The sequence below is a fragment of the Anarhichas minor genome, unplaced genomic scaffold (assembly GCF_050575085.1).
Source record: "Anarhichas minor isolate MPS153535 unplaced genomic scaffold, ASM5057508v1 ptg000040l, whole genome shotgun sequence".
Lineage (NCBI taxonomy): Eukaryota > Metazoa > Chordata > Actinopteri > Perciformes > Anarhichadidae > Anarhichas > Anarhichas minor.
Genome location: NW_027466486.1, coordinates 13,499,023 through 13,517,353, shown reverse-complemented (window position 1 = coordinate 13,517,353; position 18,331 = coordinate 13,499,023). Strand labels below are relative to the sequence as shown.

Below are 18,331 nucleotides of genomic sequence, written 5' to 3'. Positions count from 1 at the left end.
ACTTTGCTTTTTAGGGCTGCAAAATAAAGAAAAAAAAGTTATACTTTTGATAATTAGGCATTGAGACAGTGCTGCTGTTTGTAATGTTTATTGGAAAGTGATTCTACAACCTCAGGTGAGACAAGCCCTCAGTGAAAAGAGAGAGTGTGTGTGTGTGTGTGTGTGTGTGTGTGTGTGTGTGTGTGTGTGTGTGCGCGCATAGCTGTTCAAGGCATTAATTAGGCAGGGTTGACGGTGCAGATTTTACCCTTCAAGCAATTCTCAGTGTCAGTCTGTCATTTTGATGTCTACGTACTGCTACATTCCATACTACTGATTAATCCGGGTCAAGAAACAAATTCTTTGATCGTGTAAATGGTGCAAGTGTTTCACACGGACCACATCCTCCGTGATCAAAAGGAGCGGGAAGCTCATTGGCATTGTTCATGTATTCCACGCAGGCTCCATCACCGCCTTCGCCCTCAGCTAATGAGCCAAAGTATGAGAAGCGCTGGCTGGATGCCGTCTCCCTGCCCTTGTTGATGGCCAGAGTCTCCAGATACAAAGCTGGCACAGATCAATTAAGGTAAGGGTAATCCAGCATGATATAATTCACCTCCAAGGTACACAGTTCACTGAGCACAGTTGTTGGCTTAGCAAGCACTTTTCATTTAAGCGAGGGGACGTTAATGCCAATAACTATGCGCAGGCATAAACGGCTTAAAAGGTCACCGCAGCTGTGAGGCTCGGGCTCAGAAGGTGTGACTGTGAGAACACTGGGCGAGCTTGTTAATGCATTTGATTATTATGCCTGTCCTTTTTTGTATCGATTTCCATCCATACAGTATGTTTTATTTCTAAGGTGAGGGACACAGAAGAGGTGGATTTGTTTTACAGAAATTACAGATGGTGCTGCTGACATTTGGCAACCATTACTTCCAGATATCGTGTAGCATGCATACAAGGCTGAATCACATTCAGTTATTTTAACTCACTCCTACATTGTTCGTATGTGTGTGTGTGGTAAACTCATGACAGACACTAATTACAAAATTGGTATTATGAAAGTCTGACAAGTTTTGCTGGTCTAAATCCAACCTGTCTGGTTTTCATAATACACTCGTATTCAAAGTTAAATAGTGGTGCCATTTGTTTATGGACTGAGTAACAATGCATGGTTGTATGCAAATATTGAGCCGAATTAAATATATGATTTAATCTTTACCAATTGTCTTTTATTCAAATTAGAAAGTATTCACCTTCGTCACTTGTCCTTATCATTTCCTGCACTCTTGCTGAGTAGAAGTCTCCTGCTCTTTCGGGTGTGTCTGGTTGCACAATTCAGGTACATAATGATAAATAAACAATGGAAGTCTGCGCTGCAGAGTTAATTAGAAATGTTTATTAAACTTGTTTATTGGACACCTCATTGGGTATTATCGAATTTAAAGCCACAGGCAGCTGCCCATGATAAGGTAAAACGCCATACTCTGTACCAGCGTTTCTCAACCTTTTTTTTTCTTTTGAGTCGCGGCACCCTTTAGAAATATGCAAACATGTCAAGGCACGTCATGTCATGTCAATGTAACACTTAACATCCTTCCGATGGCCAACGCCCGCACACAAGTGGTTGTTATGAGAGAAAGAGACAGAGGTACAAAATGAATAAATGTGCTTACTATTAATGGGGAGCCTGAGGATGCACACAACCGCCTTATTCATGCAGGGATGGATGAGAAGCTGTCACTGAGCTCCTGGTCCACACATATAAGTCAGGGACCAGGGCAGCAGAACTGCAATGGCGCTACTTAAAATGATTGGGTACTCCTTCTCCAGGGATATTTAAACCTGCTCCAAAGCTGTGTCTTCAAATTTAATTTTTAATGTGCAATCTTTCTCGGTGTCTGCCAGTTGCTCCTGCATCAGCAGTGGCAAGTCTTTTGCGCTTTCCAGTGCACATGAACTCCAAGGGTCACGGACCCAGTCAAACCACTCAAAAGAGAAAAATAATGGCTAAATATTTCCTAGAGATTTTTCATATACTGATATAGAGACCAGTATAGAGTCTGTACTGTAGGAAAATGTCCTCCAGGTGTAAGGTCGTAGTCGGCTCCAGCACAACCACTCCAGATCAACTCTGTTTTTCATAGCTGTCCGACATTTGAACCTGTGGTTACACTTGTACTAAAATCCATACGGTACAAAAGAATAGAGGTGGAGGATGCCAAACGCATGTCAGATCATTGATAATGATAGTAATTATGTCGGTAGCTATAATTGCACTCATAATAACCATCATTATGAATAGGCCGACAAACATCTAAAGGAACCATAAAGGCACTTTGAAAAATGTATTTTGATTGATTGATGTACTGTTGAGTCAGTGAGCAGCGTACACCAAAAGAAAACTATTAAAACAAATATATTCTGTTTGTTTTCTGTCCTAAATAGCAACACTGGTTCTCTCCTTTTGAGACAGTTATTGAGTCATTAACATAATAACGCTGTTACTGCGGACTGCTAAGGTCGGTCTGAGTGAGAGCTTTTTGCTGACTCTGAAAACAGGCCAGGAAACTATACAGTGTGAGGGGAGCGAGCTGTCAAATTAGCCCCAAGTTAGCCTGAGCAAGAGCACTCTGCTAGCTGCTAAAAACAGTTACACTATAGGAAACTGTGTATATATAGTAACGGACTCGGCAAACTCTACCACAGCAGGTAACCTGCATAAGCAAGAAGAGGGAAAAGGAAGGACCCCGCGAAGGACGGAAGACATACAGTGATAAAGCACTGCTTCTGGCGGTCAGTAAGGATGAAATGGAACAGCAGCTTCTCATCTGTAGCACAGCCCACATGACTGAGGACTGCTCACATATCTCGGACTTCCTCTTAGCCTCCAGGCTTTATTTTGGATAAAGCAACAATCCTGTTATACTAATTCTGCCAGATGTCAAGTCCGATCAACAGTTTAATGACTGCTTTGCCGCAGAGTAAAAAATATTGAAGGAGTGTATTGATGAGATTTGGAGCTTAGTCGCACTAAACCCTGACAACCCAGTGCTGAATGTGGAATAGCATGGAGTTCAGTCAATAAGGAGCCCTGGAGGCAGCGAGCACGTCAATATCAAGAGTTTGCTCTGCAAAACATGGCCGACATGGATATATCAGGATGCACAAATACAGATCAGATCAGGGTGGATCTTAACGGGGATCAACAGCTGAGATGATCTCAGAGGAACGTGGTGAGACCTATTGTTTGTTAGTATAATTTATGCTAATCCTTCCTGTTCTTAATATAGTGCCGTCATGATCCGACGATTAAAATGTCATTTTATGAGTGACGTATACAAAAAAATGTGTAGTAAAAAACAGTTTGAACTTGATTAGAACACGGCTACAGACTACAACTGAACGTTGCTGTGGCTTTATACCTTGAACACTGATGATTCTGTTGCCTTTCACATTTGCCAGAACACAAGGGAATGCTATCTCTTGTTTACATGAACGACGAGAGATAACGGTTGTGAGATTAGGGGAGAGGGAGCCGGCCAACGAAGAACCTCCGCTGTACAAACATTGGATCTTTTGACACGAGTGTGAGGTCAAGTGCTCCTTCATACATTTACCCGGTTAGCAGACTAGCAAAGGAACCTCAATTATTTTACTTAATTACTTACTTTCTATTTTGTTTATTCTAAATTAATTCTGAGAATCTTATATATTGGACCTATTACATTTAATTAGCTTTTCTTTTCTCTGACTGGTTTATAAATAAGTAAAAATAAACATTCTCAAACTCACATCTATTGACCACACCTTCATTTCAAGTAGACATGTGTGCCTACTCATTTTTCATGTTAGTCGTTTTGTTACAGTTTGAGCTATGGAGGAAGCATGGAAACACATATTTGTTGTGATGTGTTGTCTCACATTAGGTAGAGCAGGTTTGGTCTATTGTTTTTATTTACGTGTTATTTCTCTATGAAGGTCTGCTAACACCAGACTGTAATATTGTTAATTTAAAGGCAAAATCGATTCATCCCAGGGACAAAATGAACCTGCGTGATTCTTACGCGCCACGTTTAACTTTGGTCACAAGCAAATTAGCACCTTTGACCAATAGCAAGCTGTCTTGACGGTGCTAACCTTTTGAGGGGGAGGAGAAAGCTCCCAGTAAGAGCGCCAAACTTTGTAGCTATAACTTCACATAGTGGCCCGACTTTTATAGGAATGAACGGATCTCCGCCTCAGACGCTGTATCCAGTTCTCTTTATACATCCATGGGGCGTAGAGGCGGAGAGTCCAAAACGCAGGAAGCTAGCGTAGCTTGTTAGCTGTGGTGCACCAGAAAGCAACAGAGCATCGGTTTGCAGACAGTTATGAGACAGGAGTCGATGGTGCAAATGTGTCTTTTGAATACACTGTATATTTGTCCTGTTAGCAACCAAACTAAGCCAACAAGTTTGCTAATTGGCCGTTAGCTTTCTGAGATAAGAAGCTTGCTATGTTTTCCCTCCTCAATAACTTTTTACTGAACAAAATATGAGGGTGAGTCACCAGAACAGAGAGAGGCTAACGCTAACCAGGCAAGTTAGCTCTCCAGCTACAGCAGTTAGCCAACTAGCCCTGCTAGTCACTGTGTCACAAAGCCTCTTGGACCTACTTTTTAAATACATATCTAAATGTAATATATAATTTAATCTGTGCTTTTCCACTTCATGTCATTAAGCCTTTCACGTTTCAGCTGCATGTAAATATGCTTAAAGTTTTCCTTAAAGTAGCCACCCTCATTGCAGGCCTTGTTTCCTTCCTTTGCACCGACTCTCCAGGTTTCCACTGAGTTGTCAGCCCAGGCACTGACAGTGAGGTACTCTCAGCTTTTTGTTTGAGCAGTCCATACTGACAAAGGGTAAAAGGTATAGAAACTTGCAAATTAATGCATCCTTTTGCATATATTAGCCATCAGTTATATTGGAATTAATGAAAAGAATATGATGTTAGACTTTTATGATCCAGTCCTGTCTTTATTTCAGCTGTGTTACTAGTTTGATCAGTGTCGTTGATTCAAAAGCAAACATGTTTCTATCATTAATTATGGTAAAAATAAATTGCCCCAAAGCTTTTCCATTTCCCTGCGTCACTAATCATGGCACATTTTCCCTCTCATTGCCATTATAACTAACAGCTGGATTCCCCCCCAATATTTTTCATGCATGTTGTCCAGGTGATACGACGCTGGTCCATCTCAATGGGGTTATTACTGCCGAGTCAGCAGGTGAGGCACAATAGTTTGTGCCGTTGGGAGCGGTGCAAATGTGAGAGACTCTCACTCCCCCTAGATCAAATCTCTCAGTGAGGATTTCAGTTCTGCTCGCTGAAGGTGACAGGATTGTGTTCTCATGGCATTGATCCGCCAGCTGTCTGTCACTTTGATAAATCTCTGCCTTTGGAGCTCTTCATTCACTGCACTCTCATCCCTTCTTGCATTCCACCCTCATCCCCATTACTGCATGCCCTCAAAGGGTTTGCATTAATTGAAAGGGATCTAACTGATATACTGTAGATACTGTCTAATGTCATTTCATCAGTTGCTCACTTTATCTCTGCAGTTCTCAATAAAAGAGAAGAAGAGAGATGCCTTGCAAGACAAATCATCGAAAAAAGAATTTCCGAACATCTTTTTGTGATAGTTTACAGCTGTGCGAATCGCAGCATAAAGCTAATTTGGGTCAGGCACAGTGACACAGAAAGAATTTGCCCCATTATTTAATAAAAAAAAAAAAAATGAAAATCACCCCTGGAGAGCCGCTGGGTCACTACACAGCCAGCGGAACATACGATTTTAACAAGCCGATTGTAGATGCAGTGTGAAAGTCATGCTCACCAGAGGATTGGTTGGGAATGCTGACTTTGTAACATCCAACCTTGAGGTGTGTGTGTGTGTGTGTGTGTGTGTGTGTGTGTGTGTGTGTGTGTGTGTGTGTGTGTGTGTGTGTGTGTGTGTGTGTGTGTGTGTGTGTGTGTGTGTGTGTGTGTGTGTGTGTGTGTGTGTGTGTGTGTGTGAACTGTTTGGTTAAGGAGCTGTCTTAGACAATTTCCCCCCTTATACTGTGCTTTCGGTTCCTTCTATTGTTTCTGTTTTTCAGCCTTCACCTCACGTACCTCCACAACATCTCCCCGCTTCTCATGTGCACTACCCAATGGTCAACATTTCTTCGAGCCTTTACGCATTCCCCCTAATGTTGCAAAGTCTCCACTCCGTCAAATGGGATCGCTTAACACGGTAGCACTTTTTATGCGATGGTTAAGCGATCCCATTCGACGGAGTGGAGACTTTGCAATGCAGGGGTCTTTTTTTTGGGGGGGGGGGGGGGGGGGGGGGGATATATCAATCTTCTCATATAACGCTCTTCCAGAAAGCATATGTGTATTTTCCCGAAATGCTGAACTATTTCTTTAAGCTGTTGACTTAAGCTACAACTTTACAGTATATTCCTTTTAATTGGAGCAAGTAGCTGAGTCATGCTTTATTCTTGTAGGGACATTAAATCTTAAAAAACAGTTGTAACCTTCTCACAGAAAGGTTATCAGATCATTCTCAGGATTTGCTCTGGAGAGTGCCTCTCCAGAGGATCGGTTGTGAAGACGTTTTTATAACTATAAGTTGTCAAAAGCCCATCAAGCTCATGTAAGAAGTGTTACTGCGGGTAATGCAGCTCAAGTCTTACCGCCTAAAGTAACGACAGAAGTAACGAGCAGCTCAAGCTTCAATTAGCGCAATGTGTCTTTCAATCTTCACCGCGCCCGTCTAAACTTGACCTCTTCTCTCCTCCAGGTCCAACTGTTTTGAAGTCTTCGCCTTGGATGGAGCCAGCGCCAATATTCTTCAATTTTGCACCGCTGCAGAAAGCACCGACTGGCTCCAAGCAATATCTACAAATATCAATGAGTTGACACAGGAGAACGTAAGTCCATATCTAAACATTAGAGACTTGCCTCGACCTTCCCGCAGGTCTTTATTGAAATTGAAGGTGAAAAGGAAGAACCAAAAAAATACTGTGATTTTCACATATTTGTAATCATTATAAAGATGTGAGAAGTCTCATGACATCCAGTAACTTAACAAGTGTAATTACTGTCATAAAATTGTGTAATGTATTTTTTTTGATGTGTTCTTAAAGAAGCTGATATAATATATCATTTGATTGAATTTGTGTGGTCATTTTTAAGTAATCACAATGGCCAGATTATTAGTTTATGTAATTAAAAAAATATTCAGATTGTGAGTTTTTGTCTATTATCCACTTGTGTGTTTTGTTTCAGTCCATAACACCATCTTAATAAAGCAAACGTAGAAGCATGTAACAGATATGTTTTGCCCACAGTTGCCACATGTATTTACCCCTTTTTGATTTCTCACAGCCACATAACCGACAGCAGCACTAGCATGGTTTTGATAGACCCTTCCTGACGAGCACTCATTGAGTCACAGTGGCACCTAACCCTGCTGACACAAAAAGAGCTTCTCTCATACCTAATTAACGACTGCAAAGTAGTCATTCGGCATGTGCACTGCTCTCTCTCTCATTTCCTCCTATTTCACTTTGATTATCACACTGATGATGTGACGCATTTTTGTCGAGGATGCAGACGTACTGTATGCCGTCGAGCGCACAGCTGCCTTTAAAAAAATACATAAATAAGTTTGATTAATTCATGCCTGCGACACCTAATTGCGGACGTGGAGGGTGATTGCTAAATGGCCAATCAGGATGTAATTGTGTGCCCGCTTTGGGAGAGAGCAGAACTTTTGTTTTAATGACCTACAACCTTTAAATAGACTCCGAGACACCCGTGGGGTCCCTCGTGTGTTTGAGGATGACTGTCATCTGGCAGGGTGGAGGACTGCTCGATGCTGTTTGATGTTCTTTCAGAGAGACTAAAGCAGAAAGAACCGGGGAGCTTGTTGGTGCCTGATTATATTAGGACTTCAAGTGACAATTTACCTTCACTTTGCAACAGAGGTGAGGCTAGACAGGAGCCGTCCCCATGCTGAGTGCGATATGCTGACACAGCAGGGGTCCTTTCAGTCTGGAAATGTTTTGCAGTGGTTTGCAACACTTTTTTTTATCACCGTCACCTTCAAGATACACTTTGGAAGCGGTAAACAATCTTTCTGAGACTCTAACTTTATACTTGCTTGGCGCCTCGGGGTGGTTTTCGCATTACATTTTTTACACGTGGCATCCTCTTTCTGTTGACTGTGAACCTTCAAATGAAGAAAAAGGAGCTTGTATTCATAAACATTTATGCATACTATTTATGCACTGTCTATGTGTTTAGCCCTGTGTTTACCAATTATTGTGAGATGATTAGTGAGAAATCTACACAGATAGTACTGTGTGAATAGAGTTAGCAAAACACGCTTTACTAGGTAATTCTATGCAACTAATCTCAAAATGTTATTAGGTCACATCGAACTTGAGATTGAACGAATTATAACATTTTATAGAGTTAATATTGACCATTATCTTGAGCTCTCAAGTACATGAACGAAACTGGGGAAAATAATTCTAGTTAAAAAATCATGCAAGTTGCCACAAATGGTGAGCATATATAGAATATACATACATGTATGACTGTTGCAAATTGTTATATCTGTTATGTTGCTTTAGATCTGCAGGTTTTGTCAAAGAGTAGCAACAATGTGCAAATAGGGTGTGATGATGTGTGTTTGTGTGTTATCTCAACAATTCCATTCCCATGTGTTTTAGGTGGTCAGGATCCCTTTTATATAATCATATATAAAATAGCTTTTTATAATCACCGTTTTCATTTCTCTCCTAGATAAAGATCATCAACAATTACTGCTCTTCAGATGATCAGGTAAGCTGACAGCGGCCTGACTGATCTTTTTGAAACCCGATACATAATTGCAGCACAACAGGACCCCCCCCCTGCTGTTCACTTGCAGCGTTCTTTGCAGGAACATGTAACACAGTACAGGTGTACGGAATCGTATCGCCTGCGTACGCCCGCAGCTGTCCTGGCAGCTCTGGATTTATCCAGAGGCCAAGAAAGAGTTTGGAAACATTTTGGAACACTTCAGTCAGCAGATGGTCTGGAAGGAGTCAAGACCGGCATGTAAAAATTGATGTGCATTATTCATCACAAGATCCAGTGTAGATGGAGTGTAGCAGATGAAGCAGCACAGTACATACAGTACAGATATGCTGCTTACAGGAAAGCAGAGGAACATCCCAAGTCAGTCTGAGGTAGATACAAGGTACATGTTTGCATTGCAGCTGAGACTGCAGCACCACTGTACAGTGTCTTTCAAATGTATCCCGTCAAAGATGAATCATTGTAGTTCTTTAACTCAGCACATTTAGCTATTCGGGTCTGTTTATTGAGCATAGATGTCTATTGTGCATATTTGTTCTCCTTTAAAAAAAATCAAATAAAAAATCAAATGGTAAACTTGTGTAAATGTCATCCTCTGTATCTCTACAGATTGTTCACATGGGCTGGGCGAGTGAAAGCCCCGAGGGCCGCGCGGCTGGTAGAGCTTCAGCATTCAAGTTCCTGGCACTGAGAGGACCATATATTTATATCTTCAGAAGCCCCCCGGTAACTAGACTTTCATCATTTTCCGATTTGGAAAAACTGTACTATAATCATTCAGATCTGATTTAAAGCTAATTTCAAAATGGGTTTTGTCCAAAATATCTGAACCTTATCACAGAACTTACACTCACACATGTGCAAATGATTAATACTGTTGATTCAGCTCAGCATAAGAATGTGTTCAGGGCCTTTTTGTCACATTTCATGCTGCTGCTCACTGATCTGTTATCGTCCCCTAGCGCGCTGCACGGGCTGTGTTTTTGAAACAAGTTTGGCAGCATCTGTAAAATACTGAATGCGTCAGTTATAATTGAATAAGAGAAGACAGGCAGCTGAATTTATATTTGTTGTGATCATGGCTGACTGTTGTGTCAGTGGAACAGGGATTATACATGATTATGCACTATTGTTTTCATTTTTACAACGTGACGTTAAGGAGAGCTGTCAACACATATCACATTTGATGCACTGCATTAATAAATGGTGCAATGTGTAACACCTGGCCACATGCTCACAACAAATAGAGGTACAATTCAAATCCTTGCTACTGGGTCCATTTTTTTTTAAACTACTAACTTACGCGCGGCATCAGCCTGCGCTGTACGTTATAGCTTACTGAGCTCAGTTTTAGCAAGACCATGGTAACAAGAAAACAGCCACATCAAAACTATAAATCAATCATTTGGCTATATGGACGCCATGTTTTTCGGGATGGTTTGTGTCGCGATTAGTTGCACTAAAGATACATTTAGCTAAATAGCCAATATTTGATGTTACTTTATGAATGTTTTAAACTAAAATTCTGGCCATATGTTTCACGTGCACCTTTTAAGCAAGATTTGATTTTTGCCACGTCTGAAGTATTAAACCGCACTAGCAAATTGCAGTTTTCTATTCCAGCTATAATCTATACTGACTGATTTTATTCCAATCTGGTCTAAAGTGTATTAATCCGTAATATTAGCTGCTCTGGTGTTCATTAGTTTAGCAGTGTCACCCATACACAACATAATATTGCTAAAACCTGCTTCGGTCTTTTTTTTTTATGTAACATCTCACCGATAGTTGCAGCCGATCACTCTTTTTGGTTGCAAAATGCATTCTGCCCCCACTGGTGCAAGATGCAGCTCATCATCAAAGTACTAACACAATCACGGTAATGAATGCCCTCAAGGCTTTATAGCCTTAATAATTAAATGTGATTACATCACATGTATAATACATTTCATGTATTTGTAATGAGTCTTTGCATGCTATTGCCAGTATGTATATTTTAAGACTACTGCCTATAATGGGCAATATTGTACAGTATATCCGATATTCATTGTCTTAATGTTTCACTATTTTTCAAAAACGTATTCAGTTTGGACCTCAATATGTGTACTCTTGCCAGGGATGGAAAAGCCTCTAAGGCTGCAGGTTTTGCACAATGAGATACTTAATATTCTCCACTGACGCCAACTTTAATTAAATCTTTTTAGGGTTAGCTTGACATCAAACCCCTGAGACACAGTATGCTACCTAAATTAAATCTCCTGTGCATTGTGAAAATGGAATGAGCAGATCAAATGTGCAATGAAACCAATACTTCCCTGTATAATTTAGAAAGTGTTTCCCATCCACAAGTGGTCTGAGAGAAATCCTAAGTGGCTGCTGGCCAACAGATGATGTTTAATGCAGGTCCAGTATCACTTTAAAATGTTTCCGCCTGACTGCCAGGGCTGGTGAACAAAAGGAAGGTGGCCCTTTGTTCTGTGTTGTCTTTGTGATATGACATAAGCCCTGTTCCCCCATTAGTATAAAAACCATTGTAGTCCAGAATGTGCCTCTTTCATCTTCTTACTTCATTTGGCAAGTGTGTCCGCAGGTTAATCGTGTTTACTCTCTGGACGCTGTGATGTGTTGTGCCACGGTAGGGTGTGCACGTTATGATTTGTTCAGTCTGTGTTGGTCTGTCCTTCCTCCTGTGGGAGAGCTTTCATCATACTTTAACTCTGTTTGACAAGCTGTTGTGGCTCACCTCCTCTGTTTTAAAGGTTCCCAATTACTCTTTGTGAGGTTCTAGAAAGTGTGATATTTTGAGGAGCTTGTCTGTCACCGTGTGGTGTCGGTGACAGCAGGACAGGGACAATGGATGGCCTGATAGCTGAAATGCAGTATCTGGAGGATATGATGCTGCTTCCAGTGTAGTCTCTGTAAAACAGATATGTGCATATGAATGCAGAATCTGCAGCAAAGAGATTTTGGCATCGGAAGCATTCTGGTTTCGGTTTGTAGTCCGAGTAGTATTGACCAATCACGTTTGAGCTAGCTTTAGATGCATGCAGGTGAAAAGTCCGTTATGCTAAGCTAAGCTAAACGGCTGCTGGCTGTGGCTTCATATTTACCCTACAAACATCCGAGTCGTGTTGATCTTGTTTCAGTCTCAGCGAGAAAGCAGAGTTCTGTGACACAGAGCTAAGACGGTCGGCCAGCTGCTCTGCTGGAGAATTCTGCCACCACCACACCTCGACCCGCCACTGACACCGGCCTCCTCATCTCGCCAGGACAACGCGGATGCTTGACGCAACTCTCGCATCCATGAGTAACGTATCGGTGAACATGGATTATGTGCCCGCTGTGGACCAACGCGTTGCATCTGGAGTTCTGTATTCTCCAGTCTGCCCAAGCCTCCAACACTGGTTCACTGTGTAGAATAAGACGACTGTCTGTACGGCACATATTGTCAATTCCCTCTCTACATTTCTTGCTGCGTGTAAGATAAGAGAGGGAACCTCCAGCGGTTTGTTTCCAAGGCAGGGACGAGAGTCTGGCCTCGTTCAAGCACAGACACTCAAACTGAGCTTGTTGATACCATCAAACAGGCCTGTGTGGAGGCAGACTGTCTTTCGTTCTGCTAGGGGCGTCGCCACAGCAAAGGGAAAACCATCAATATTACAGCACTGTGAGTGATGCCTCACTCTAGAGACTTCAGTTATCAATGTTCTGTGCCTACTTGGTTTCAAGTGTTCGGCTTTAAATAAATATTGCTAGTTTAAACCATCTCTGCAAAGACACTTAACATAAAGGAAAAGCCTTAGTGGACTGTGACCCTGCTCAAGAACTGCCCAAGAGTTTTTGAAGGGTACTACCTCTTGTACCGTAATTCTACACAGTTAGCTGTATTTTCAGGACGCTTTACAATATGAATATCTACTACAGCACTTGATTAGGAGTAGAAGTTAATGTACAGTAATTATGACGTAATATTGTAGTTACAGCATTGAAAAGAACTACAAGTCAGCACACATAATTACATCTTTGTAACTTGGTTATCCATGATGTCATGATATCCGTGACATAATGATCTCTTCTATGGTCATTTTTCCAACGTTGTATCTGTCAGAACTGGCTGCAGACATTCAACTCGGACATGGACTTGCCTCATAGCTCATACGACATTTTGACTTGTCGTAGCAGGGGAAGCAAAGGTGTTACGAATATTGGAACATCAACAATATCATCGTTCTGTTCAATTGTCTCAGTAAAGTACAGACGGTGTGACAGTGAACCAGCATGACAATACCGGGAGGCTGAAACTGGAGCAGCTAAATGGAATTCAGCCATCGATTTTATTCTCTACACCTATGTGCTTTTCCCACTGTGAAACGTCAATATCTCAATCGTTCTAAATCGTCTACAATGAAGTTGCAAAAACTGCTGTTAATGTTCTTCAAAAAACAGCAAAACAAATTGACAAAAGAAAACTGTAGTTACTGGATGTAGCTTCAGTTCTATGAGTAGAGGAACTCCAGGAAGAGGGAGACGACGACTCAACAACGGCGAGAGATGCGACATGATCATAGTTTATAAGAAGTATGCAGCGCAGTGAGGAAACAGCCATTTAATACACCAGATGAGTGGAACGTGGACCGGGCGATGCGCATTCAACCAGCGTCGGTTGACAATTATACACGTTATCAGATAAAATATAATTTGAATTTTATAGAATTCTAAAAACGAAATCATATAGCAACCACGTTATGGTATCAAAATGTAATGATTCAATTATTTACACATAAAATGATTATCTCTTTCTCACTCATTTCATTTGCATTGAGTATTTGGATAAGGAGGTGCTGCAATCAAGTGCCACAAAAACCCCCAACTTGTTTTGATAGGCTGCCTCCATCATGTCATGTTCCTTTATGTTTCATTTCTTAGATCAGTGCCGCTGACTGGGGAGAAGCTGTAACAACGTATAACCTCTATGAGGTTCTTTTCAAGGTCCACAAGGTAAGTTAAGAGCAGGGGTGCTGTGATGTGCAGCAGGGGTGTTCAAAATGTGATCACTGCAGCTTTTCACCTGCAGTATAGATGGCTGCCTCTTCTCTTTTTATCAGATGGAATAGTGTTTGAGGGAGCCTACTAAACAGGGCTCTCTTGACCTGAGGTGATATTTGTGATCGGCGAACCAGGAAATCCACACTGTGAAAGTTCTTTGTTCTTTGTTTACCCTTCATTCCACCCACTGAATTTAATTGAAAGTGGGCAGCGAAATCATTTTCCCCCCAGCAGCATGTAATAATTCATATTTTGTGTTACAGCTGTGGATGGCAGAGGATTGCTGGCTCCAGGCGAGGCTCTACTTGGGGCTGGAGCATTCGCCTGAGCAACAGGACAACGAGTCCCTCTGCTTCAGTATTCTGGTCGGCCACGGCCAGAGCCACACCTTCAGGGTAGAGCTGGCTACGGACCTGGCTATCTGGGAGAAGTCCTTCCAAAGAGCTGTCTTCTTGGAGGTGCAGCGTATACGGGTCAGTATTACGAGTTCTCAAAGCAGGAGAGCCTCTCACAACACCTTTTAACAACCTCAAATTGTGACATGAAGTCTTTGATGTTTGTAGAATTTAAGATCACGGCAGTAATTTGTGTGCTTTAAAGGTGCTTTTTTAAAACGATATTCAGAGCTTTCATATAATGTGAAACAACTATTTGCTATGTAAAGATATAGTGGAGTACTACACAGAGGTCACTCTCCCTCTTAGTGTGTTGTATGTTTACACGTGTGCTTTTTAGTGCATGTGAGCGTGCCCCAATGGCTACTTAATGGCCGCCACTTTCCATTTATTACAGCTGATAACACCGTCCTGACTTGCGGCTTTTGAGCTCTCCAATGAGGCGGTGAGGCGTCAACCGATTATATGGTTTTTGTTTCACCCTGCTTCGTACCATCTTAAAGAAAATGCCGTTAGCCAGTCTTTAGTGCTATTTAACGGCATTACTTCGTCAACCAGCGCTTGAGCAACACTTCTATGGTGATTCAGGGACAATGTGGCCAAGCTCGACTGCTCGGTTGCTTTTTGTCGCTCGTGGTGGAAAAAATAGCAATAGTTTGTTTTCTAAAGATGCTTTTTCAATGATATTGTAAAACTAGACTCCGATTTTTCTCACAGGAGTAAGTTCCAATGGCATCCGTCAAAGCAACAGGATTCACTGCTATTTCATCTGAATTGCTCTCTGAATTGACATCCTGGCTACTGCAACAGGGCTTTCCCCCCCCAACTCACGTCTGGACAGGTGCAGAAACACCCACCGGTCACGTCTGTGTACTGGATGGTTATCCTGTTGTACATTACTTAAGGGAACTTTTAACAGTCGATAGTTTAACCATCTGATGACTTTTTGTAGAACCTGTTCTTTGTGAGAGTTTTGGAGATTTTGTTTGGCTACTTGTGGATTGAACACCGATGTTGTCTGAAGACTCGGCACAGTGCTTTTAATATTTCAACAGTGAAACACTTTCGTGGGAAGTTTTTCTTTTTTTTATTCAGCTACTGGTGTTTCACCGTTGCTATTGTGGTCAGCTGTGTTTCATCAGAGGGCAGATGTTACCAGTGAGTGTGTGATGATGGACGGTGCGAGCTGCACTTCATATTTAAAGTGGATTCACTTCGATGCGAAAAAGCCTGATCCACACCAGGCTACTATTGTGAATCAGAACCGAATACTTACACATGATGGGTCAGCTGATATAGAAGCACGATCCTGTTTGTGTTGCACTGAATGTTTCTTCAGACTCTTGTATATCTACCAGAGCATTTGCTGTGTGCAGTGAGGTGTGTCTGTGTGTGCCACTGAGAGACAGACGCATCTTTTACTTATTCAAACGTAGAGACAGATCGTTGGTTTATTGATCAGGCTTTGACCACACCTGCAGTGTTTGTTTTTTTTTGCAGATATTGATTCTCTGTACTTACTGATCCGTAACACTGATTTTTAAATACTGTTCCTGGCTCACCCCTGTGCTGTGACTTGACTACTTCTGCGATATGACATGAATAGATGCAAAGCTCTGTGATGCCACCAACACGTGTTGCCCTTTAGCGTTATGCGGGCCCATGTCAATGTCAACGCAAATAGACCAAATCTGTCGAATACAATTTATGAACTGCATTTTTGAGCAAACGTACACTTTGTGGATGTCTATTGCACGCAAACAATTTGACTCTTTGGTAAATACCAGAAAACAAAAGCCTGGACAGTATGTAAAGTAAACATAATGGAAAACAATGTATAATCAGCGTGCATCCAGTTTCTGATGTCTGAGAATTTATAAAAAGTTGATGATAATATGCAGATTAGGTATTAAAGAAAAGACATACTGTATGTAGCTTGTTAACCAACAATTCATAACCTTTTTTAGTTTGTGTTGAAGTTAAGATTTTCTATGCCGCCCATGTGTATAATTATCAAATTACCTAAATTATAATAATCTGCTTGTCGCACTCTATTACTTATATATACAAGCACTCAGAAATATCAATAATAATAACGCATTATAAATAATTGTATAATGACTTATAAGTTCAAATATCAGCATGCTTCATAATTATAGGTCACTCAGACATGTTTTGTTGTTGCAAGGATCATAGCGCATTATAATTCCCGTAGTTCTAATACATGCATAATGTGTTCTGGTTATTGTTATAAAGGAACATGAGTCACTATGATCATACAATGCTATTGGCAGCTAATAATGCATGATACGTGTTTACAATGCATTACAGACATGGGCTCAATAGAAAGTGATTTCTTCTGAATCATTGTGTTGCTTACACTCCAGTTAGCCACAGTCAGTGTACCATCTATATTTTTCTAATCAGTACTTCTCTTCCTCCCAATTGTAATGCTTCATCAGTAAGAAGTGATTCCACGTGACGGAGAAGTCTAATCTGTTGACGCATTCTGTGCGGCTTAAACACTTCTTATTAAGAAATGGATTGGGTTTAAAATGCAAAGCTAGGTAGCGCTCTGTTTCTGTAAATATTGTTACTTAAAATGTTTTTTAGCCGGAGTAACCTAAAGAATTGGTCCTCACACCAATGAGCCATTAAATTACCACTTAAGCAAATATGTTTAGTGCATAAAGGCGATCAACTCTTGTTGTTAAGCAGTTCTCAGCAGCAGCTGTCTCGTGTCCATCAAAAGCCTAAAACATGAACACTCACTGGAGAATGTGAGCTCAGGCCTTATTTTTCTAGGGTTTGCTGTATTTGTGTTCGATTGTGTTTAACAATTTATTACAGCTTGATACCCTGATGCTTCTTTCTGTACATACTTGCTCTGTGAATACAGCTGGGAAATACCTCCTTCCTGTAGTAACAAGTGGAATATATACGCTTTCACTATGATTCACCAGGCATCATTCATTTAGGAGGTATGTACACAGCAGGGAATCCAGCAAAGTTGATGGCCTGAGGTATTTAATATGAAATCACACCCATGCAATCAATTGTGCCTAAGATGGGCAAGAAATGTATTTTATAGTTTATGGTATGGACATTATAAACAGATGTTTTGTGTGTAGGGCTGTACCGAATGCCATTTTTTACATTCAAAGCTTTTATTGAGGTTTTCAAATGAAGCTTTGAATGTCATCACCCAAAATAAAAATAGAAAAACAGTTTTTTGTTGGTATAGAAATTTGTAGTTCGTCTCTGATGTCGTCCGAATTTGTGTGTACGCATAAATCATCCGCCTGCCGCTCCCCCAAATGAATTATTTTCTCAGATTCAGAGAGCCGCACCCTGGTCTGTTGGCTAGTTGCTTTTTAAACCATGTATTGTAACGATGTACGAGTGTTTTTGATTTCAATTTACTTTGATGATAGGGAAAGAAGGTGCTTTTAGTTGCATAATTATGAATGTTTCCATACGCTTAGTAATGTCCCTGCAGCAAATAATGTGAGGCGATTAAGCAGCAAATCTAAAAACTGGTTATGAACTTGACAGAGGAAACGGAACTAAACTTTTTAGCTTGTAAAATAATCAATAATGTTATGTTTGCGTTCCTCTTGCGTAAATACCAGGCGGCAATCTCCAGTTCTGACACGTGAAGCCAAAGCAAAAGGGTCTTAAACTTCAATTCTTTCAAAAAAGGGGGCATTTCAGCACTTTAATCTGCTGCGTTGTCAAATGTTGCTTCGTGTATCTTTTAAGATGGTTTCATGTGGTTTCTGCTGCTCCCTATCTTCATATTTTAGAGGATGTAACTAATATTTTCTTCCATAAGGATGTCTTAATTGACACAACCGCAACCCTTCTGCTATTTATCAGAGACCAAAGGATATAGCTGCAATCTGCACATCACTATAGAATTGTAATTTATGGTTCTGTTAGATTGCTACCGAGCCTGTTTGTAACCGGTATCGATTAACGCTATTTTCACTTCACCGGTCTCTCTGCTC

The 18,331-nt window shown here is 41.0% G+C and overlaps 1 protein-coding gene across 1 annotated transcript in view; it reads left to right on the top strand.

Annotated features, from left to right (window-relative positions):
• The window catches only part of sntg2 (syntrophin, gamma 2), a 73,791-nt gene that overhangs the window by 41,913 nt on the left and 13,547 nt on the right, over window positions 1-18,331 (top strand). Inside the window, exons 9-14 of the mRNA XM_076108493.1 lie at window positions 441-565; window positions 6,812-6,941; window positions 8,824-8,862; window positions 9,490-9,606; window positions 13,807-13,878; window positions 14,190-14,399. Of these exons, the coding sequence (XP_075964608.1) occupies window positions 441-565; window positions 6,812-6,941; window positions 8,824-8,862; window positions 9,490-9,606; window positions 13,807-13,878; window positions 14,190-14,399 (693 nt within the window). The remainder of the gene's footprint in view (window positions 1-440; window positions 566-6,811; window positions 6,942-8,823; window positions 8,863-9,489; window positions 9,607-13,806; window positions 13,879-14,189; window positions 14,400-18,331) is intronic.